General features: G+C 41.7%; 1 protein-coding gene across 8 annotated transcripts in view; it reads left to right on the top strand.

Annotated features, from left to right (window-relative positions):
- Window positions 1-25,218, top strand: part of STAU2 (staufen double-stranded RNA binding protein 2) — a 282,793-nt gene that overhangs the window by 46,760 nt on the left and 210,815 nt on the right. For all 8 annotated transcript variants that reach the window (XM_056113368.1, XM_056113359.1, XM_056113351.1 and 5 more), the window contains one exon: window positions 7,819-7,954. In XM_056113368.1, coding sequence (XP_055969343.1) covers window positions 7,819-7,954 — 136 coding nt within the window. The remainder of the gene's footprint in view (window positions 1-7,818; window positions 7,955-25,218) is intronic.

Below are 25,218 nucleotides of genomic sequence, written 5' to 3' on the forward strand. Positions count from 1 at the left end.
CTGCAGCCGTTGTTCTCTGTGTTTCCCTTCTAGCAGACTGGTTGCACCGTCAACTGGCATGAACACACACACACACACACACACACACACATACACACACACACATGCACACAGTTAGATGAGTAATAATTGGAGGTAGGAGTCTGGAGGAGGTGCTTGTAACCATTCTTCAGACTTGGCGTTAGGAAATGCGGTTCATGTGCACTTGACAGAAAGGCATTACAGAAAACCAGAGGAATACGCTTGAGTTTCTTTGGAGGAAATACCAATCTCTCTCTTTAAAACAAAGATGATAACATTCCATCTTTAGAGTAATGATGGAAATAGGTGTTTTAAAAAATTTGGGGTTAATAAATAAATAATTAGTCTTAGGAGAGCTACCGGCAAGCTGCCGAGAGTATCTCGCCCGCACGGCAGAGCCTGGCAAGCTCCCCGTGACGTATTCGATATGCCAAACACAGTAACAACAAGTCTCACGATGGAGACATTGCTGGTGCCTGCTCAAGCAAATCGATGAACAATGGGAGGACAGTGCTACAGTATTTTTCTTAGTATGCCTGTTGGTATAGGAGTTGTTGATCCTTAATTTTTATATAGTCAATTAGGAAATGCAGACCAAAAAGCACCTTGTTTGTGTAATATCCTGCTAAGCAAATGAGTATTTTGATATATTTAAAAATCTGATTTTATTGATTTATTATTGGTTTGCAGTTCTGTGAGGTTGGAAGACATTGGGAGTAGATTGGGAGGAGAGTGTCACACTTCTGTTGGGAGGATTCTCCCACACGCGCCCCTGAAGCCCAGCGCTGGTACGGTTCCAAGGCCCTGCCCGCCATCCCCCTACCCCCTAGTAATAACATCCTTCCCCACAGACTTCAAGTCATTTGGCTTTTGCTTTGTCAGTTTGCTTTGGTTATTTATGTGCCACATCTGAATGAAGCCATCAGGTCAGAGCCTTTTCCTTCCTGACTTTTTCCATTGTGCTGGTGCGAGCTCCAGCCATTTTGTCAAGTACCCAGATTGATTAATCAATGAATTCTTTCAACAAATACTCATTGCATGTCTGTTAGTTCCTAGGGACTTTTCTTTTTCTTTTTTTTTTCTTTTTGGATCACACCCAGCAATGCACAGGGGTTACTCCTGGCTCTTCACTGGGGAATTACTCCTGGCGGTGCTAAGGGGACCATATGGGATGCTGGGAATCGAACCCGGGTTGGCCGCGTGGAAGGCAAATGCCCTACCCGCTGTGCTATCGTTCCAGCTCCAAAAGGTTTTTTTTTTTTTTAAATTTTATTTTTTTTTGCGTCACACCCGGCAATGCTCAGAGGTTACTTCTGGCTTTGCACTAAGGAAGTACTCCTGGTGGTGCTCAAGGGACCATGTGGAATGCTGGGAATCGAACCCGGGTTGGCCACATGCAAAGCAAATGCCCTACCTGCTGTGCTATCGCTTCAGCCCCGGGACTTTTCTAACTTCTTTCAAAACTGTTTTCTCAAGTCTTAGTAATAGGTTGGTTGAAAATTATTTGTGACATCTTTCCTTTACTTAGTACATCATAGGAACTTATCATTGCTGTTATGTATGGCTATATTTAGCCATTTTATATTTATCACCGATACGGACAACTCCTCTAGCATACCTAAAAATCACTGTCAACTTTGTAGCCGTGAATACCTGAGTATTACTTTTTGTCTTATTTTGTAGTCTGGGTCCAACCCTTACCCACTGAACACAAAGGTACTTAGCTTTGCCTGAAACATGGTATTTTAAGTCTGTTCTGGGTGTCTGGAGAGATAGTACAACAGGTTTGCTGGGGATTCTGTGGGTCGTGACCCTGGTTCGAGTTCCTGGACCACGTAGGGTTCCCTGAGAGCTGCGAAGGTTTACTCCTAAGCACAGAGCCAAGAATAGTCCCGGAGCACAGCTGTGTGTGGCCTGAACACCCCTTCCCCGCCCCCCAGCGTGTTCTGTGCTGTGCATGTGCAGCGGTGTCTTCATGCAGTGCTGCCAGTGTAGTTCTGGAGGGGACAGAGGGTTTACTCAAAAAAGAATTGAAACCCGGGTTTGAGAGAAAGTCCAGCAGGTAAGGAGTGCATTTTACTTGTAGCTGACACGGGTTCTATCCCTGGCCTCCTGTACTTGTCCCCCGCGCCCCACTACAAGTGATCCTGGAGCACTGCTGCGTGTGGCCCCCAAGTAAAAAACAAAAACTGTTTGTTTTAACATAAAAAAAAACACAATTCAAACCTTTCCTCCTGGTTTGCTCTTTCCTGCCTGTCGTCTATGTTCCTTCACAAAGATTAATTTCTAGCATTTCTCTTAAGACAGTGTCTTGTTGCTTAATTTCCACGCGAGGAATTTATATGAGATTTTGAAACTTAAGTGATAGAAATAGAATGCCTTTAGCTGTCTGAAATAAAAATTTGGTCCGCATGTTGGACTGCTGAGACCTCTCGGTGCATCTACGTCACCTCACTGGTGCTTTGTGAACACACTGGCTTCTCCCGGCTGCTGTGCGTGGAAGGGGGAACCTTTTCACACAGTTTGCATTTCCCCGCTGCTGCCGGGGATCAAGTGTAGGTCTCAGGCATGAAGCAAGCTCTCCATTCTTTTTTTTTTAAATTTTTAATTTTTTTTCCAATTTCTATTAGTGAGACACCATGAGGTACAGTTGTAGACTTACAAATTTTTGTGCTTGGGTTTCAATTATACAATGATCAAATACCCATCCCTCCACTAGTGCCCATTTCCCACCACCACAGATCCCAGTATCTCCCCCCCCCCCCCCCCCCCCCCCCCCCCCCGCCCCGCCTCTGTGGCAGGGCATTTCCTTTTGGAAAAGGAAATGCCTTTGTTCTCTCTCTCCTTTTGGGTGTTGTGGTTTGCAAAGGCTCTCTATTTTTGAGCTGCATCCTTGGCCCCAAGGTAGAATTTTTTTTTTCTTATTTTCTTTGGAGCCTTCTCGTTGGGGGAAGGGGCGCAGTGGGGGTGGGGCAGTGTTGGCGGGCAGACACTGGACTACAAATGGAGGGTTCGTGTTACCTATGTAAGTGCCCGGGGTGGGACCTGGGACTCTACATTCCAGCCAAGTGCTCCATGACCTGGGTTATTTCCCTGGCTTTCAGTCCCCCCCCTTTTCTTCATTTAAGCTGAATACTTTTCCCCCCTTACCCCCTCCCTGCCTTTGGTTATACCTGGGGGTGTTTGGAAATCATTCCTGGCAGGACTCTGGGTACCAGATGCGATGCCATGGATCAAATTAGGGTCAGCTGCATGTAAAGTAAACACTCTACCCTCTATACTATCTCTCTGGGCCCTGAGCTGTATACCTTTTGTATCTGTTTAATGCAATATGGAACTTAAAATGACTTAAATTATTTCCAGTTTTTTGTTTTTTTGGGGCCACTGGTTGCTGGGGATGTAGCTCAGTGGTAAAAACGCCTGCCTTGAATGTTCCTCCCTGGGACCCTCTTGCCAGAAAAGCTGTAGATTGCCCACTAGTGTTGAAGAAATATTTAGAAAATATTTAGGCACTTTATGATAACAGTAAAACATAAAACTACTCTGGGGCCCAGTGATTCCACTGGTATGTTGGTACCAAAGAGAGATGAGTGGGTTTGTTCACTAACGCACCATTCAAAATGTTCAGATGGTTTTATATTTAATAGCCCCAAACTGAAAACAACTCTGATGTCTGTCTTGACTGTACATTCGTATAATAGATTACTTTTTAGCAACAAACAAAATGAAAATACTAATCTGTCAAACAAACACTGTCCTCCCGTTGTTCATCAATTTGCTTGAGCAGGCACCAGCAATGTCTCCATCGTGAAACTTGTTGTTACTGTGTCTGGCATATCGAATACGTCACGGGGAGCTTGCCAGGCTCTGCCGTGCGGGCGAGATACTCTCGGTAGCTTGCCGGGTTCTCCGAGAGGGACGGAGGAATTGAACCTGGCTCGGCTGGGCTGGCTGCATGAAAGGCAAACGCACTACTGCTGTGCTATTGCTCCAGCCCTCAGGGTTACTAATACTAATATGTTCAATAAAACCACTGAGGGAAAGAATAATGCATATTTAGATTTGAAGAAGAGAGAAAGCTAACCTATGATGGTAGACATCAGAAAAAGACAGGAAGTGCCTGAAGGGTGATGGAAATGCCTCAGGGCCTACCCTGGTGATGCTTGGGGACCTGGTGCTGGGAACTGCACCTAGGCCGTGTGCCTGCAGGCTGCCTCCGGGCTCCAGTGTGTCTGGAGTTTTCACCTCTGCGTTTGGGCCATGCTTGGTGGTGTTCAAGGCTTCCTCTAGGATTTTCACTCAGGGATATTCCTAGAAGTGCTTGGGGCCCATTTGGGACACCAGGGATCAAACCAGGGTTGGCTGTGTGCATGGCCTACCCCTCTTGCTGTTCTTTCTCTGTCTCTGTCTCTGTCTCTCTCTCATAGCCACCCTGAAATACTTCTGTTTTGAGCTGGATGGTGGTCCCTTGACTTTTCTTTTTCCCTTTTTGGGTCACACCTGATGATGCTCGGGTTACTCCTGGTTCTGCACTCAGGAATTATTCCTGGTGGTGTTGGGGGAACCATATGGGATGCCAGGGATTGAACTCAGGTCACTTGCATGCAAGGCAAACACTGCCTGCTATATACTATTGCTCTGGCCCCACATGACTTCTTAAATGTATAGTGATTCTTCAAGCTGTAGGCTTAAACTTTGTGTACTTCACTTTATCATTCTTTTCAAAATACCATAAAGAAGAAAGAAGGAATGAAAGAAATGGAGGGAGAGAGGATCTTGAATTGTTTTTTTCTTTCTCCTTTCTTTCTTCTGGGCCACACCCAGCGATGCTCAAGTGTTACTCCTGGCTCTGTGCTCAGGGATCACTTCTGGTAAGACTCAGGGGAACACCTGGGTTGCAGAGATCGAACTCAAGTCTGCGGTATGAAAGGCAAGCTCTTGGCTGTACTGTCGCTCTTGTTGTCCCCGAGGTTTTATTTTGCCTTGAGTGTCTGTATTTAATTAGTGAAGCACACTCACTATTCCACCTCACTATTTACTATGAAATATTTCTTGGCCGTTTTTATCTTTTTCTCCCTTGCCTGATACTTTGCCAAAGCTTCACTGTCTCTTCTATGTTATATTTTAAAGGATGTAACATTTTCATTGGTTTCTTGCTGATTTGCTGTATTATGGAATTTCAGGGTTCAGCTTCACCCTCTATGTGTGTGAAGGTCACCATCCTACCAAGGTTGCAGTGCTACCCACCACCAAAGAGACCCTTATCCACATTCCTCGCTCCACTCCCCCATGACCACCATAGTCTCACCTATTCTTTTTTTTTATTATTTTGTTTGTGTTATTATATTCCACGTACAAATGGAACCATCCTATACATCTAATTTCGCTTATTTGACTCACTTCAACATCCACCTATTTTGTCCCAAGTGGTGGCTTCAACTTTTTCAACCAGCAGGGTAGTATTCTGTGCAGTACAAATACCAAAACTTTTTCCCAGTCATGGGTGTTGAAGTCGATTCCATCCTCTGGCAAGTGTGAGAGCTGCTGTTCTGAATGGAGAGCTGCAGTTATCTGTAGGAATGGGTGTTTCATACCTTTTGGGTAATATTCTCAGAGAATATTGCTGAATCATACAGCATTTCTGTTTCCATTTTTAATTTTTATGATTATTTTATGGTCTTTTACTTAGATTGATTTTCTTTTGTTATAGAAGCTGTTTAATTTCATAGTTTCTTTGTTTTTTTTTTTTTTTTTTTAAATTTTGGGCCACACCTGGTTGTGCTCAGGGCTTACTCCTGGCATTTCTCGGGGGGCCATCTAGGATACTGAGAATTTAACCTGGATTACATGCATGCAAAGCAAGCATCTTACCTGCTGCATTATCACTCTGGCCCTTTTATTTGTTTATCTTGCTTTTGTTTCTTTGGTCAGTGGAATTGAGTCTCTAAATCTCTGTCATTGAGGACCTTGAGGACATCAACTATGTTTTCTTCCATGTACTTGATGATTTCAGGTCTGGTATCTAAATCTTTATTCCATTTTGAGTTAATTTTTATGTATAGAGTTAGTGATATAGATGCATCGTTTTTGCATATGTCAGTTCAAATTTCCCAGCTCCATTTATTGAAAAACTTCTTTTACCACTGACCTAGTTCCATTGAGGTAGATTACGAGTCTGTGCATGTATGTGCATGTATGAATTCATATCTGGAATCTCTCTTCTATCCCATTAGTCTGTGTGCCTTCCCTTCCCCCCACTCTCCCTCTCTCCCTCTCCTCTCCCTCCCCCACCCCTCCTCCTCCTCTCTTCATTGTCATTGTCTTCATCTCTTGGGCGAAACCTGGCAGTGTTCAGTACTTGTGGTTCTGTGCTCAGGGATCACTCCTTACACTAACCTTAGTTTAGTTCCTGTTTGTCTCACTGTTTTATAAGGGTCCACCCCCAGTGGCATTTAGGGGGTGTGGGGCCACTCCTCATGTTCAGTTCAGTGGTCCATGCGTGACAGGTGCTTGGACTGGCATGCTTGGGCCCTAGTGCCACAGGTGATGCTGCTTTGGGATACTGGAGTGGTACCCTGTGGAGCTTGGTCCACCGTTTGCTTGAGATCAGGCTAAGGCCCTCACGTGGCAGATCTGCGTTCTGCTGCTTGAGTAACTCACTGATGTTTCTGTTCTTATTACACACTTCCTGTAGTTTCTTATGAATTCTTTAGAACTGTGATTTAAAGTGAGCAATTTAAATTGACTTGAAAAATTGCTTCTGACGTGACTGTCGTACGTTTTTGTCAAGACCCCCACGGCTGTGTTAGCGTTTTATGCCAGTCCTTGTCTCCTTGTTGCACTCAGCACGTCCCCTTCTGCCTGTGACTAAATGTTTTGGCACGAAATTCTTGAATGTATTGGCACGAAAAACACCATGCAAATGAAAGACCTTAGAGTTTACATTGCAAATAAATTTTATTTTCTTTAAAAGCGTCTGTAATTTGCTATACAGAACATATACACATAGATTTTATTAAATAATTTTTTGGTACTTAGTATACCATGGCTTAATACTTATGTTATTATTTATTATGAGGTTTTTTCAAACTTTTAAAAAATAGAGAGACTAAGATGTTGAAAGTTCATGCACTCGTCTCTATGCTTCAGCAGTTACCAATACAGGTGACCGGCCGTGTTCCTCATCTATCAGTCCTTTGAATTATTTTAAAACAAATCTCAGACATTGACAAATGCGTCAGTGTGTGTGTGTTAAAGATTATCTACAAAGAGCCTCACTTACATTTGCTTTGTCCTGTTGATATGAGGAAAAAGTGAGAAATTATTTACATTAGATAATTTCAAGGATAATTGATGACCCAGTATTCATTTGGTAATTCTCTTTGTTTACTTACAAATACAAATATTCACAGATATGAGTTTCTGATAATGATTAGATATATGTGAACTTTGTAGGGTAAGTAATATGGAATTGGGTAAGTAATAATATTACATATATGTAAACTTTTTTGGAAAATTTGTAATCAAACTGAGAAATTTCTGAACTTTGTATTTGCCTTGGTTTGAGATAACATTTCTATAAAGTTGAATTTTGGACCATTAATCTACGGAAAATGCTGCAAAATACTCCGAGAGTTTAGTAAAGACAATTGTCTTGTATGTATTTTATACTTTGTCTTAGAAAATAATAAAGATGGTCCATTTACTCTTGTCATCCGTTGTAATATACAAATATAGGGTTTGCATGCTTTCCTGTGGAAATATCTCACTTGTGTGCCTTTGCTGTCTCTTGAACAGGTAGTATAACGCCAACTGTGGAACTGAATGGGCTCGCTATGAAAAGGGGAGAGCCTGCCATCTACAGGCCGCTAGACCCAAAGCCCATCCCAAATTATAGAGCTAATTACAACTTTCGGGGCATGTACAATCAGAGGTTTGTATGTCTTCTTTAGCTTTGTTCTCATTTATTACTTTTGCATTCTGAGAAATTTTCTGAAACTCACAGTGTACTGTCATTATAAAAAAAATTTTCTTGGGGCATTTTGCTTGGAAGTTAAATCAGTCTCAAATATTTGAAGTAGTAAATGAAAAAAAAAAGACCTTTTTCCAGGAAATTTTAATTTTTATTGCATTTTGAGATCCCTGTTTTTTCTATTTAATTTTTTTTTTAAAATTTAAAGTCAGAACCAGGTTCCTAAGTCACTACACAGTTTAGTCCTGATCTCTCAGTTTACTTGCTCATCTATTTACTTGCTAATCTCTATCAGATGCTTGGTGTTTTTCTTGATATGACTGAAAACATTGCAGATATGTGTGTTTATACTTGATGGAATTTAAAAAAACCTGTTCATCAGGTTTTTTTGCAGATTACATAGTTTTGTGATAGCCACAAGCACAATAATTTTTTTAGAAGCATGGCATAATTAGAAAATTATATATATGCATAATATGCATTATATAATAATATTATTATTATATGGCCAGAGAAATTGCACAGTGGGCTGGGTGCAAACTTTGCATGCCAGAGACCGGGCTCATTAACTGGTACCTCATGGTTCCCTGGGCCTGGCAAGTGGCTCTTGAATAAGCTCCCCTGGGTGTGGTTTCCCCACCAACAAACAAGCAAAATTCACATGATTTATTGAAATGAATGTTGAAATGGAAGAAAGTTAAAATAATAAGATAAAAATAAAATACAATCCAAGAATGAACCAGTTTTAATGTTTTGCTATACTTTACATTCTTGTTTTTACTTTGCTAGTAAATATAGCTACCCAAACAGAAGTTATCTTTTATATGCAATGTCGTTTCTGTTCTTTTCTTTTGTTTTTGAGTCATGCCATCTGGTGCTCTGGGGATATTCCTGGCAAGCAAATGCCCTACCTACCTGGCAGACACTCAGGGCTTGGGCCTTGGTGACCCCAGGGAACCATCTGTAGTGTTGGGATTGAACCTGGCCAGCACATGCAAAACAGTGTACTTGGACCGTAATTACCCCTGGGCTGTCCTTCCAGTCCCGGCAATTTCTCTACTTAGTTGTGGAGATATATTATATCAGGGGTAAAGTGAACAAATTTTAAAGTAATGTCCTGATGATTTTATTATTTACTTATGTATACTTGTCCTGAGGCTTTATTACATAATTTTTTGCATATGTCTATGCTCATGTGCTTGCCACTGACATCAAAATAGAGACTGTTACCATCACTTCCAAAACTTTCCTTATTCCTATTTGCATTTGAGACGCTTCCTTGAAATAACATGTTTTATCTCCTTAGATTAGCTTTGCCTGTTGTTGAACCTCCTATAAATAGACACAGTGCAGTACTTACTCTTGTGTGTCTATTTTTTCCCCCTTCCTATTGTGGTTTCCTTGTTTTCTTTTCTTATTTTCATTTTGAAATTTATCCATGTTGCTTCTACGTGGACTTTTTTCCTTTAAAAAAATAATTGCTAAGTAGTGTTTTATGTATTGACATATACTCTTTTGTTCATCTTGTATATACAAAGCTGTTCACTCTTTTTACTTAATAGAATGATAATTTTTTCTAACTTCTGTCTTTGAGAAGTATTTTTTATGCTGTATAGACTTCTTCCAGTATGTATATGAATAGAAAGTATAAATAAGGAAGCTTTTGAACACCGACGGTCTTTTTCAGTGGAAATAATAATGTTGCAGTAAGCAATCTTTATATGCACATTTTAGTTCACCTCACTGATTATTTCTTTAGGTAGATTGCACTCAGGAGTTGCTTCTGGTGGTGCTGGGGGTTGGGGAGTAGGTGATGAAACTTTTGGGATTCGGGAACTGAATCTGGGCCAGCCAAGTGAAAGGCAAGGCAGGCTTCCTACCCACTGTACTATCTTTCTGGCCCTTTTCTAACTTGTTTCTTTTGACTTGTCTGTCTGATTTTTCTGAGTTTTATTGCACTGCTTAACCGGTATTCTAGTATTTATGTATTGAGGGTATGAGCATTAAGTCTGTTTTTGTTTTGGGGTCACATGTGGCAGTGCTCAGTGTGGGGCTGCAAAACCTGTGAATTTGGAGTGTACTTAAACTTCTACTCATCCACAAAGCTACATGGCTGAAAGAGAACAAACCACGGGCTGGCAGAGTCGGTATCTGATGTCAGAGGAAGGGGTGGAGGTCACGTGATACTTTGCTTTCCTGATGAAGGCTTTCTGCTCAGAATGTTGACCTTTCGGAGTGGGACTGTAGCTTCGTGGTAGTGTGCATTGCCCGTATATAAAACCCTGTTTTTTTTCCCCCCTTCTGTTGTGGTGCCCTGGGGCCTGCCATGCATGCACTTTAACCACCGTGACTCTCCCTGGTTCTAAGGCCCTGGGTGTGATCCTTGGTACTCTCCCACACTCAAAACAAAAATAAAGCAAAAAATTTGATTGATATTTTTCTCTTGATTGGTAATTTCTAATTCCAAGGTTAATTCCAATTTCTAATTCCAAGATTAATTCCATGGTTATAAGAAAGGCAAGAATTAAAGTCTTCCCCCACCCCCTCATTTTTTCCTCCCTCCAAAGTCCTGGAGCTGGGGTGGAGGGAACTGAACTGGGCACGGGGGCGGGGGGGGGTCGTGGGGGGGAGGGATGGGGTTGGAAGGTTGTTGGAAGGATGACAGGCATGAAGCCCTGTCATCAACAATATCAATCACAATTCTTCAATAAAATGAAAGAAACTGAACCAAACATCCACTGAAACAGTAGATGTCTCCATATGGTGCTCTGGGAACACTGAAAACAATGTTCCTCATTCCCAGAAGTATTTGACACCTAAGGGGAAATCTTCCTGGACAGAAGATTTAGCTTAGTTTCTGGACAAGCTTTCTAGACTTTGGGAACAATGCTGAGCTTAATTTGCTCTCAGGCTTGCCAGCAGAAGGCCCCAGTTGAGGCCAGACACTGCTCCGATGCCCTCAGAGTGGCACCACAGAGGTTTAGACTTTTATCGTGAAGGTGATTGGGAGCCATTGTAAGGCCTGAAGCTCAGAGATGAAATAGCTGAAAGTGTGTTTCAGGGCTGCTGCTTTCCCCGTATGTGGGAAATAGTTTGGAGACAGGCTTAGGATCCAAGAGGCAGAGATGCCAACCCGGGGATAGTAAATCGGTGTGATGCACCTAGAACATAAAGATGGAGAAGGAGGTGCTGTGTCCTGATGCTTAGCATGGGCTTGGTAGGATTGACTGAAAAGGGAAGGAAACCTTCGTGTGTCAGCATCACTATTATCCTTCTCAAGAGAAGTTGGAGTTGGCCTTCACAAACACCAGGGCTCAGTTTGGACTCTCTCTTTTTTCTTTTTGGGTCACACCCGGCAATGCTCAGGGGTTGCTCCTGGCTTTGCACTCAGGAAATACTCCTGGAGATGCTCAGGAGACCATATGGGATCCCAGGGATCGAACCCAGGTCGACCATGTGCAAGGCAAATGCCCTACGCACTGTGCTATCGCTCTGGCCCCGTTTGGGCTCGCTTCAGTTTTTTTCTTTTTGATTTTTATTAGTGAGACATTATGAGGTACAGTTGCAGACTTACAAATTTTTGTGCTTGGGTTTCAATTATACAATGATCAAACATCCATCCCTCCACCAGTGCCCATTTCCCACCACCACGGATTCCAGTATCCCTCCCATTCCCCCATCCCCCCATCCCATCCTGCCTCTGTGACAGGGCATTCCCCTCTGTTCTCTCTATCCTTTTGGGTGTTGTGGTTTGTAAAAGAGGCATTGAGTGGCAATCATGTTTGGTCTGTAGTCTACTTTCAGCATGCATCTCCCATCCTAGGAGGATCCTCCCAACATCCTTTATTTGGTGCTCCCTTCTCTATCAGAGCTGCCTTTCCCCCTATCATGTGTGGCTGGCCTCCAAGCCATGGAGCAAAATTCCTGCTACTAATCTTGACCACTCTTGGGCGTTAGTCTCCTATTTAGTTACTTTATGTTCCCCAGATGAATGCAATCTTTCTATGTCTGTCCCTCTCTTTCTGACTCATTTCGCTTAACATGATACTTTCCATGTAGTACCACTTGTATGTAAATTTCATGACTTCATCTTTTCTAACAGCTACATAGTACTCCACTGTGTAGATGTACCAAAGTTTCTTTAACCAGTCATCTGTTCTCAGGCACTCGGGTTTTTTCCAGATTCTGGCTATTGTAAAGAGTGCTGCAATGAACAAACAAGTGCAGATGTCACTTCGACTATACTTTTTTGCCTCTCTGGGATATATTCCCAGGAGTGGTATTGCTGGGTCAAATGGGAGCTCAATTTCTAATTTTTTGAGAATCGCCCATACTGTTTTTCAAAAGGGTTGAACCAGTCAGCACTCCCACCAGCAGTGAAGGAGGGTCCCTTTCTTACCACATCCGCGCCAGCACCGGTTGCTTTTGTTCTTAAGGATGTGGGCCAGTCTTTGTGGTGTGAAATGATATCTCATTGTGGTTTTGATCTGCATCTCCTGGGCTTCAGTTTTAAATTTCCTACATTTATGTTTAGTTTAAATGGCCTGTAAGATACCTAGGACTTATTTTACCCACTCTGCAAGGCCTTGAAGAAGAATTTGCAAATATGGCTCTTAAATTAGTTTGGTGGAAGCACAGAAGAGGAGGAGGTAGGTATGTCAGGATCTTAGAGGTCTCTGGATGATCATGCAGCGTAGCTTCCAGAACACAGCAGCTGTTTCAAATACACCGTTTGCCTGACCCATTTGTTCTTCCTTCATCTGAGATTGGCTTTTGTCGGTTAGCCATGACTGCATCTGGGAGAGTTTCCTCCTTGCCTCAGCTGTGGTGGACACCCACAGAGGTTTCTGATTTTCTTAATTATCTGATTTTCTTTGGCTCTTCTCCACTGCACCAACCACTGGTAATTCAGCACATTTGTTTTCTCTGAATAGGTGTGATATGAATCATAGCAAGTGAAGTAAGAGTCTGGACTATTTTGCTAAAAAAAATTGCTTCATCATGTGGACAGAATGCAAAACCTACTTGAGCTTCGTGGTCACTTAGAGTCTTGGGACAGAAATCTGAGAGAGTTGGAAACAGTTTTCTTGACAGCTGTGGTTATCAGTGGAAATTTGATGGCATGAAGCAGGTCTTCTGAAGTTTCTGAACTGATTTTTGTTAAATTAATCAACAGTAAATAGAAGTAATATTTTAGTTAATGACATACCTTTTTAAGAAGTTATTTAATAAGTTTTGTTGTGTAGTCTTGATGCTGCTAATTGGTAATTTGATCTTTTCAAACTGTTCCTCAGTAGTTTATAAGACCTTTTTAAAAAGTGTATTCGGGTCCGGGGGATAGTCAGTGGGCTGGAGTACATGCCTATGCTGTGGGGCCCAGGGATTAATTCCAGCATTGCATTGTTCCCCAGACACCTTTAGGATGACCCTGGTAACGTCTGCATTGCTGGGCCATGATCAGTACCAGGCCAAACATTACCAAAGTGTCTTCTGAGCCCACTGAGTCCTGCTTGGAAGACATTCCTCAATTTGCACAAAGTGTGTTGGAAAGTAAAACAGTTGAGAAACTTGGAATGTATTTGTGGCAATATGGGCTGGAGCCATAGCACAGCAGGTTAGGTGTTTGCCTTGCACGCGACTGACCCAGCTGACCCGGGTTCGATTCCTCTGCTTCTCTCGGAGAGCCCGGCAAGCTACCGAGAGTATCTCACCCGCACGGCAAAGCCTGGAAAGCTTCCCATGACGTATTCGATATGCTAAACACAGTAACAACAAGTCTCACAGTGAAGTTGTTACTGGGCCCACTGGAGCAAAGATGAATGAACAACAGGAGGATAGACAGTGACTAGTATAAAATAGGTAGAAGCCTGCAGTTCTGAGTTCTGCCACCAGATGGTACTTGTGTGCTGCAGACCCACACACACATTGGTTGAGTTTACTTGGGGCAGTGAATTGAGATTCAGCTTTATTCTTTGAAGTAAAATGTGATAAACCCCAAACAATTGTTTTGCCAGGTGGCAGATAAACAAAATTTATTTAAAAATTATTTTTGCATGGATTTATGCCTTTGGCGCAGACAAAATAACTGGGACCAGAATTACCAGCCCATCATAAAAATCCAGAATGCCTAAGTAAGTTCCTATGGTATACATGAGCTGATATTGTACCATTTGAAGGGGATTTGTGGTAATTTAAAAAAAATCATTGAAAAGAATATAATAGTTGAGATTAAGTGGAACCATACTACAAATTGTAATGGAAAAGAAACCCAATTGTAACCTAAAAGAAAGTGGTAGAAAAGAGTAAATAATACAAGATATAAATGGAAGACAGAGAACATGTTGAAATTGTTTGTAAACCTGGTTGTACTGAGAATGGAAAGTCTGAATGGTTTGAACGCTCTGGAGTGGAGAATGTTACCCTGGGTGAAAAAGCAGAACATTGAACTATATGCTTTATTAGCAGTGAGGATGTGTTCTGAGACGTATGTTGCCAAGTAATTTCATTGTTTGAATGTCATAGAGTGCTATTGTGCAAACTTAGTGTTTAGCATTACTAGTCCAGTTTTTGGGATCACAGTTATGTATGCATCTTTATTTACTGAAATGTGATCGAAAAGATGTCTACTCTAAATAGAAAGATACGGACAGGGACCAGAGAGTTTATAAAGGAGTTTAGGTGTTTGACTTGCATGTGAATGACCACATATGTTTCCCCAAGGAGTGATTCTTGAGCACAGAACCAGGAGTAATCCTGGAGCATGGCTGGGTGTGACCCAAACACTTTCCCCTCAATGACCCCCCCAATAATAAAAATTAAAATTATTGTGTTAAAATGATACATAAACCCTAATCTTTTTTCTTTTTCTTAAAAATTTATTTTTTTATTGAATCACTGTGAGATACAGTTACAGAGCTTTCATGTTTAAGTCATACAATGATTGAACGCCCATCCCTCCACCAGTGCTCACCACCCGTGTCCCAAGTATCCCCCCGAACCCTAGTCTTTAAAAAGCTGTAAAGTTTCCAGAAGAAAATAATGTCATTGCTTTAGAGAAAGGCAAGAATTATTTTTTTTTTTAGAATTCAAAACCCATAAACCTCGATTTACCAAGACTTTTCTTTAGAGAAAGGCAAAGCTTGCTTAGCACATGAAAGCACAAATTATCAAAGAAAAAAAAATGAGAAATGAAATTCCAGTAGTTAAAATTTCTGGTATGTGAAAGTCATTGTTCGACAAATGAAAAAGTAAGGCGTATGCTAGAAGAAAAAAATTTGTAATACAAACATTGGCAGAAGATATGTATCCAAAAGTATATGAAAGAACACACATAATACACAAATGAGCAACATAGTTTGAATAGACGTCTCACTAAGCGGAGATGAGAATGAATGAGAGGATGAGGAGAGACGAGAAACACAGTGCTCACCTTGCATGCAGCTGACCTGGGTTCCATCCCTGGCACTGTCCAGAAACGTTCCCTGAGCACAGAGTTAGGAATATGCCCTGAGCATGACTGGGTGTGCGCCCTCCCCCAGCACCCCCCCCCAAAAAAAAAAATTAAAAAACGTGTTGGAGAGATAGCACAGCAGGTAGGGCGTTTGCCTTGCGCGCGGCCGACCCGGGTTCGATTCCCAGCATCTCATGTGGTCCCCCTAGCACTGCCAGGGGTGATTTCTGAGTGAAGAGCCAGGAGCAACCCCTGAGCATCGCCAGGTATGACCTAAAAAGAAAATAAGTAAAAAATGAAGGTTTTTTTTTTTTAAAAAAAAACAATAAAAACCAGAAATGGCTAATGAGCAGTTGAAAAGATGTTCAAAATCATATGTCAGAAAGTGTAACTTAGAACACCCAGCTGGTCTGGAGGATACTCAGGGGGTCTGAGAGCTACTGCAGCGGGGGGTACTTGCTTGGCACACAGCCAACCTGGGTTCCATCCCTAGCATGGCATTTGGTACCCTGAGCTCTGCCAGGAGTGATCCCTGAGCGTAGAGCCAGGACTGCCTGATGTGGCTGGAAAACCAAATCCAACCCCCCCCCCCCCCCCCCCCGCCAAATTGTCTAGAAAAGACTCACACAAGTGTTGCTGCCACACAGCTGGAGACTTCATACATCATTGTTAATACAACATGATACCACTCCATTGTGGTTTGTCGTTATGTTATGACGTTAAAAAGGCACTTAGCAGACCACACAGCTCTTCCACTTCTGATATTTTCCTAAGAGAAATGAAAATATTTGAGTAATAAAAACATGTACATGAGAGGCTGGAGAGACAGCCCTGTGGGTAGAGTGTTTGCCTTGCAGGTGGCAGGCTGACCCAGGATTGATCCCCAGCACGCCAGATTCCCCCGAGGCCGGCAGGAGTAATTCCTGAGCACAGAGCCAGGAATAATCCCTGGACATCACCGGGTATGGCCCCCCAAATAAAAACAAGATCAGACCAATTTTACATGAGTGTGTCAATCATCTTTCCCTCCAATAGCCCCGAACAGGAAGCAACTTAGTATTTCCTCATTGGGTAAATGATTAAACAAATTGTGGTAGAGCCAGGGATGAAGCGGTTAGTACAGTGTTTGCCTTATGTCTGCCTTTCACCTAGCTGATCCGGGTTCGATCTCCAGCATCCCATATGGTCCCTTGAGCACCACCAGGAGTAGTTCCTGAGTGCAGAGCCAGCAGTAACCCCTGAGCACCATCCGGTTTGCCCCAAGAAAAGGGAACAAAAGAAAAGTTCTTAGCACAGACTCTGGAGTTGGGACAGTAACTGTGGATTTGGGTGGGTTATTCGGCCTCTCATTCTCTTGCTTACACACATCTGCATGCTAAGGAGACTAACGGGGCTTCTCCTGGTGGTGTTTTCCAGGTGCCCCCTTGCCCCCGCACGGACCTTGAGCGTTGAACCCAGGGCCTTGCAAGACAGGTTCTCTGCCACTAAGCCACATTCCCAAGCCCTCACTGTGTTGTTTTCATCAGATTAAATAAAGCAGTTCAACAGTGGATAATGTGATGTGTGACTGTCAACCTCCTTTAACACTTCTAAGTGTTTTTTGTTCCTTAAAATTTACTGAAGTCTGAAGGCCAGGGATTTGGTTTAGTGGCAACAGCTTGGGTTTGATTCCTGGAGCCACCAAGTCTAGCACAGAATAACTTAATCATAAGTGTACTTACTCAGACATCATGATTTTGAGCGTTAAAAAAAATAATTTTCTCAACTAAAAAAATTCCCATTATAATGCTGTTATTTCTGAATCTGTTCTATAGAAAGAACAATTGATTATATAACAACAGATATTCATTAAAATTTTTCTTCTGTTTTTTGGGGATATGCTCACCTTCTGGTGCTGGGGGATAACCCCTAGCAATGTCGGGGGACCGTCCATTGCCAGAGATGGGATCTGGGCCTCCCACACACAGACCAACTGCCAGCCCCACATGCATGTGCTTTTCCACCTTTGGTTGGAATTTAGCTGGCCCTGGGATATTATTGCCACTGCAGCTCAGAGTCATTTCACTTTTGGACAATTACATTGCATATCGGAATGTATGTATTTGGAATTTGAACATGACCTTCAGAAAATTTGTGCACTGTATATGTTATAGCATTTTGATTCACACATCACTTCTGCTTTATCAGAGCTTGATAATGGCCCATTTTACCTTGGATCTTTCAGCTCTTTTACTTTTGAGTTCATGGAATATCTATTCTGTGTTTCCTTGCCACTAGAGTACTAATTAACTTGGTAATAAATTGCCCAGGATACAAATTAAGAACTCTCTAGTCCTTTGTTTTGCTGTTAGGTTAACCACTTAAATTCAGATTAAAAATTGTTTAAAATATTTGGAATGTTTATTAAATTCTTATTTCCATGTCACACAAGTTTGGTATTTCTATATTCCCATAAAACAGAAAAGTAGAAGTAAATAGTTCTGTTTTTTTTTTTTTTGCTTTTTGGGGCACACCTAGCAATGAACAGGGGTTACTCCTGGCTCATGCACTCAGGAATTATTCCTGGTGGTGCTTGGGGAACATATGGGATGCTGGGAATCGAACCCAGGTTGGCCGCGTGCAAGGCAAACATCCTACCGTTGTGCTATTGCTCCAGCCCAGTAAACCATTTTTTTTTAAAGACTTTATAGTTCCAGTTTGACCTTTGATTTTTAATTGGCTACTTATTTAACAAAAAACTCGGGCCACGTTAAGTACTGGAGTGCTAGAACAGCAGGTAGCACTTGTCTTGCATGTGGCCTATCCAGGTTTGATCGCCAGCACCCGATGTGATCCCCAGAGCCCACCAGGAGTGATCCCTGAGTGCAGAGGCAGGAGTAAACCCAGAGCACTGTTGGGTGTGGTCCAAACCCTCCTCAGCCCTCCCCACCAAATTGGGCCACACCCCGAGAGCTTGGGGTTGCTCCCAGTATTGCGTGGGGATGGTGGGGTGGTGGAAATCAATCTCGGGTGGGCTGCATGCAAGGCATTGCCTTTATACTGGCTCTCCAACCCCTACCACTTTCAGTTATTCTTTTTTTGTTTTCAGGCCACATCCGGTGATGCTCAGGGGTTACTCCTGGCTCTGCACTCAGAAATTACTCCTGGCAGGGCTGGCGGGGTATGAGAGGCCTGAGATTGAACCAAGGTCGGCCAAGTGCAAAGCAAGCGCCCTACCCACCGTACTATCTCTCTGGCCCCATACTTGAACTTTTTTCTAAAAATAAAGATTTTTGGGCTTTGGGTCACACCTGGTGGTGCTCTCAGAGGACCATGTGGGGTGATCTGCTTCTCAGGGATCCCTCTTGGCACTCTCAAGAGGACCGTTTGGGGTGCTGAGGCTCAAACTCTGGTCAGACATGTGTGATGTAAGTGCCCTACCCACTGTACCATCGCTCCAGTCCCAAGACTTTTTTTTTTTTGGCCACACCTATCCATTGGGCTCAGGGCTTATTCAGGAAATATTCCTGGTGGTACTCAGGGGACTATAGGGAATGTGCAAGGCAAGCACCCTACCCAGTGTAGTATCTCTCCAGGTCCCCCAAGAACTTTATTTCTGAAAACCAAGTGCAGTACTTGGTTGATTTTATTTGTGTTGGACCTGTGCTATCTCATAGATATCTTCATCTCTTAAATTAAGTGAAATATTGCTTTAGCATTGTTTATTTACTTTTCAAAAAAAGAAAACTAGCTCAACAAAATGACAGTTCAACTCTCAAAGTTCTTTTTAATGTGACATTGAACACTCAGGTTTTAGAACTACACAGAGACGATTTATATAGGTTGCTGGTCTTAACACCAAGAAACTGGGAAAGGTCTTTTTTTTTTTTCTCCCATCTCTTTGTTTCGGGGAGACTTTATTTAATAGGGCCACACCCAGCTATGCTCAGGGCTTATTCCTGACTTGGTGCTGAGGAATCACTCCTGGTGGTCTCTGGGGAACATTGGGGATGACGAATTTGGAACCTTGCCTTGTGCAAGGCAGACGCCCTGCTCGCTGTCTTATCATTCTAGCCCCTTGAGGGTCCCATTATTAATTAAAAACAACTGTTACCAGGTGTCCCTCCTTAATATTCAGTCTGGAAAATGTTTGTTTTTTAATCAATTATGGATTTTTAGCAAAGTCTTTGTGAAATGAAATGTCAGCACGATTTTAGTACAAGTTCAGTGACTCTTAATAATGAGAGAGTTTATGTTACATGTTTATAGAAGTTTCTGTGATAATAGGATTTCTTGGAAACGGAATATTGTGTCTAATAAATTCTGGGCAAGATTATGGGTCATCATCAAAATAGGCCATGTTCCAAAGTTTGTTTTTATGTCAGTTACTGGAAACTTACATTATGTTTTCTCATAGAAAGATTGTGGTAAAGGGTGGCAGTGTTCCCAAGATAGATCGTACAAAACTCATTTTAATTATAGCAAGCGGCATACCTTTTATATAGTTCTAACTTTGGTTTCCAAGAGTACTTTTCCCTTAGAGCCGCCCACGCAACAGCACTGAGCTATTCACAATTCTCTTTTCTTGTTCCGTTTGTTTTTGGGCTGCAGCAATTCTGAGAGCTTCTTAGACTCTGTGCTTAGGAGTCACTCCTGGCAGACTCAGGGAACCATATGCATCGTCAGGGGTTGGACCAGGTGAGGGTCAGCTGCGTGCGGGGCCAATGCCTCACCCACGGTACTTCCTCTCTGACTCCGGCTCTAGGGTTTTATAGTTGTCACGTGCTAAATGGTGGGGATTGATCCCACCAATTTTTAACACTATCTCTCGGTTCCAGGTTCTTCTCCGGGGACACATTTTTGTTCTCTGATTCATTGACACTAGAAGTAATATTTATTCATAGATTGACTCAGTATGTCAGTGTCAATAAATCAGTAGTCTTGAGAAGTAAGAGATGAGTGCAGATGCTGCCTTTCCTCAGAGCTGATGGCCTGGTGGGGTGGGTGGACAGTTATGAATGGGAGTGACAAATCCTATGGCGGTTACTGCCACAGATGTCTGGAGAGTCTATTGCAGGGTTATTTAATTTACTATTAAGACCAAAAATAAGACACAATTTCCAAAACTATACAACTTGGTCCAAAAGGTACTAGTTGATGGAGTTAGAGGTAACGGTTTACTTTTAGAGACACATAATTTAGAAAATAAACTATAAAATAATATGCTAAGGTAGCATGATAGAAAATTAGTATCTAGAATCGTTAGCTTTCAAATGCACAAGGAATTATTAGGTAGAACATGTAATAGTAGGAAAATTACATTTATAACCACAAAAAAAGATAAAATACTGAAGAACAAACATAAAGAAATGTTCAGTAAGACTTGAAGGAAGCTTTAGTGTATTCTTGAAAGGCAGGGCACTGTTTTATTTTTTTGTGGTTCTAGGGCTTTACATCTGCAAGGTAAGTTTTCTACCACTGAGCTACATCTCCAGCCTCTGAAGACTTAATATTGTACTTCAGAAATGTAAAGAACTTATTTTGTTGTTCTTGTTTTTGTTCTTTTGTTGTTATTCTTGCATAGGATGGCTTAAAAGCACAGAGAAAGAACTAATGATGATTAAAGCAGGAATAAGTGATGTGTGAAATAGAGACACATCTTGCTGAAAAATCAAAACGGACTTTTTTTGTATTTGTTTATGAGCCATATTCAGTAGTGCTCTGGGCTTACTCCTGTATTCCTGGCTCTGTTGTCACGGATCTCTCTTAACAGTATTTGGGAGACCGTCTAGGGTGCTGGGACTAGAACCTGGGTCAGTAGCATACAAAACAAGCACCCTACCCACTGTACTGTATCTCCAGCCTTCTTCTAGGAGAAGTGAAGTATCTCCTCAGCTGTTCAGATTCTCTGCCTCCTCTCTCCCCTTTCCTTTAAAAATTGGGTTGTTTATATTTTATCATTGAATTTTAAGGAATTCTTTGTGTAGTTTGGATATTAACCCCTTGTTGGGATGACTTTTCATTTTTAGTGCTCTTTGCTTTTGCTAATATGAAAAGTTCTGTACTTATGGTAAGTCAAAAATTACATTCTTTGTGGACCCGAGAAGTAGATCAGAGGGCTCAATCCCTGTCACTGAGAACCGCCGAGAGTGAACCATGTTCCCCTGCACCAAGCTGGAGCCCCTGAGTGCAGCCGGGGCTACTACCACGATACCAACAACAAAAATACAGTCCTTTGAAGTATTTGAGCTTCTAGGAAAAAAACCTAAGGTGCTAATTAGAATTTTCGTTTTGGTCTCTGTGTTCCGGTGGTTAGACCGGGGGGGGGGGGGGGCGGCTCTCCGTCATTCAGGGGGCTACCAGACGGTACCTTGCAATGCCTGGGAGGCCACGCAGGGATGGGCATCGGACCAGTGGCCCTGTGCGTGCCAGTCTGTATTTCGACTCTTTGAATTATTTCCCTGACTCAGTCTTTTTTCTTCCCCCAAGCTGCATGCTTGCAAGGCCAACACTTTCCCACGGAGTCACACATCCCTTCTCTTGTGCAAATAAAAAGTTTGGATGTGACAAGGATGTTGAAGAATATAGTTTTCAGAATCATTCTCTGGAATAGGAGCAATAAGTTTGATGACCACTGACATTGCTTAACTTGAAGAGAAGTTTAATTAGAGATTGAGTTTATGGTGCCGGATAATTTACCCTGATTTTCAGATGTGTAGGCAGATACGTGATAGTTGAATGAAAATAGTTTGGGAATTTAAAATCTTGAATGTGATAGAGTTGTTGTAAGTAATCTTTTGAGCTCAAAAACACCCAAGATATTTTTCTGCAGTATTTAATACAGTTCTCACATTTATAAATTAATAAAGCTATGTGTGTCTTTCTGATGTATTTCAGGCAAAAAAGATTTCTCCCGAACCATTAGAGGGCAGTGTAACTTTATCTTTGAAATTAACTTTTACACCATGTAAATGTTTTTAAGTCCCATACTCACTATTAGCATCTTTTAAGTTAACTGTGAAGTTTTTTTTTAATTATTAGTTACTATATTGAATTGTAGTTACGAGTCAGATGGATAAGACAAGCATAAGATAAAGGATGACAAAGCAGATATTTCTGTACGAAGAACCATAGCAATATTTTGATAGTGTTTAAAAAATAAAATTTTAAGTATAAATCAGGTGACTTTTATGATGTGTACATATATATACACACATTTATGGATATATACACATATCCATACATACATATTTGTAAAGCCTTTCACACAAAAATTTACTTATCTCAACTTATTTTTCTTTTCTGGACCCAATTTATTAATATGTAAAACTAATAAAATTACTTCTAATTTCTTGCTCTGTACTTCTCTATGGATGAAACTAACATTTGACTTACATAAGTAACACCAAAGCATTTAGCACATTTTTTCATAATGTATGGAGCTACCCGTGACGTATTCGATATGCCAAACACAGTAACAACAAAGTCTCTAATGGAGACGTTACTGGGCCCGCTCGAGCAACTCGATGAACAACGGGAGGACAGTATGGACTGCTATCTGGGTGACTTCAGGGTAAATAGTTTGTTTCCAAGTACCACCATCCAGTAGTGGTACAGAAGGGTTTCCATTTGGAACATTGTTTTTGTGTGAAGGTTTTCATGTTAAAATGATCATTTGGAGTTTTTGTAAGAATCTTGTTTTGGTCCACACTAGGGTCCAAATGGAATTCCAATTTTGGAAAAATTGTACAGTATTATTCTAAATAATTATTATCTTAGTCGATTATCTGATTTTCAGTTGACGTGATTAATAAATTCCAGATATGAAAGGTAGTTCATGAAACACAGGATTGGAAGACAAAAATGTGAAATGTTACATACTGTGTTTCTTTTAAATACTACTTTTAGATTTTTTTTTTCTTTTTGGGTACACCTGGCGATGCACAGGGGTAACTCGTGGCTCCGCACTCAGGAATTACTCCTGGCGGTGCTCAGGGGACCATATGGGATGCTGGGAATAGAGCCCTGATAGGCCGCGTGCAAGGCAAATGCCCTACCCGCTGTGCTATTGCTCCAGCCCCTACTTTTAGATTCTTACAAAAATTGTTTTTGGTTCTTTTTTGGGGTACTGTACCCAGCAGTGCTCAGAAGTTACTCCCGGCTCCGCACTCAGGAATCACTCCTGGCAGGGCTTGGGTTATGGGCAATGGGCTGCTGGGGATTGAACCTGGGTGGGCCATATGCAAGGCAAATGCCCTGCTGCTGCACTGTTTCTACGGCTGCAATATTTATAGATTCTTGAAGCTTGGTCGGAGAGGTAGTGGATAAGGTGGATCGGAAGGAGGGAGGGAGGGAAGGAGGGAAGGCGGGTCTTTCTGTGTGTGGGAGGGTTGGGAAACACTGAAAACCAGAATCTTTGCTTGGGGAATTTGCACATCCATGTTTTTAATTTTTTTCAAATCTTTAAGAAACTAATTTTTATTAAAACCACTGTGATTTCTTTCCTTTTTTTTTTCTTTTTGGGTCACACCCAGCAATGCACAGGGGTTACTCCTGGCTCTGCACTCAGGAATTACTCCTGGCGGTGCTCAGGGGACCATATGGGATGCTGGGAATCGAACCAGGGTTGAACCACGTGCAAGACAAACACCCTACTTGCTGTGCTATCACTCCTACCCCCAAACCACCATGATTTTCAAAGCTGTTCAATACCCAGTTGTTTCAAACATTTGGAACACCTGTGTTTTAGAACATTCTCTTAATGATTCTGATGTCTAGCCATCGGAATACTGCCCCACCCCCCAGCCCAAACACACATTATTCTCTATTAACATAGGGATTACTTTATAACATCATGGTTTAAGTTGTCATAGAACTTTTAAAAGAGTTGTAAGAATTATATCTACCTGCAGCCATCAGGTAATCAGTTGTTCTGGATAGTCCAAAGTTCCAGATTCCTGAGGATTTACTTCTTTTTGAAGATGAAACTGTTGATTCCAGTAATTGTGGATAAATTTGAAAAAAAAGTTGTGGCATACATTATTCATGTTCTTCTAAAAAATGCTACAGTTGTGAACATTTAGTAAAGAATCTTTCATGTTGACTTGATGTTAGCCTAATATATGGCAGCCCGATTTATTTTAAGCCCCCTGAGATGTATGTATGGCTGCGTTTGTGCCAACTACTCCGACATCTGTGTCTTCAGTGCCCAAGCCTGCTTTTGTTCCTTTCTGAATCAGCTTGGGCAACCAGGTTGTCATCTTACTTAATGTTGCCGGCATGTTTGCATGCCTTTGTAGGGCAGTATTTGCCTCACACCCCTTTATAATCAAATACTTTTGACCTATTATCTTGAAAACTGATACTGTAATTAGAATTGGGACTAAGGAACTAGTAACAAGTCTGGCTTGGGAACACCCTCACCCCCATGCTTCTTTACATGTCAAGTTCGTGAAATTTACTTGTTTAGTTCATGTTTCTGACATCAAAAAATCCCCCTGTTAACATTTTGAGTTCCTTCTGGTATTTTAGATAGTATGAAGTTGCTAACTGATTACAGGTTTGGTGAGTCAATACGTACATGGACTTAATGACATGAAGAATTTTGCTTGGAATTGGACAGAAATAACAGTTGTTTTAATAAACACTATCGAATTACTTTTTCATAGAAGGTCCACATGTACATTTTCTAAAAACCTTTAAGATTTCTGCCTTTTCTCTGGGCGATTCTGTGTTTGTTTTTCTAAAAAAAGGATGAAAGTTGCTTTCCAAAATGAGAAATTGCTGTTAATACGTA

Source organism: Sorex fumeus, unplaced genomic scaffold, assembly GCF_029834395.1.
Source record: "Sorex fumeus unplaced genomic scaffold, SorFum_2.1 ptg000002l, whole genome shotgun sequence".
NCBI lineage: Eukaryota > Metazoa > Chordata > Mammalia > Eulipotyphla > Soricidae > Sorex > Sorex fumeus.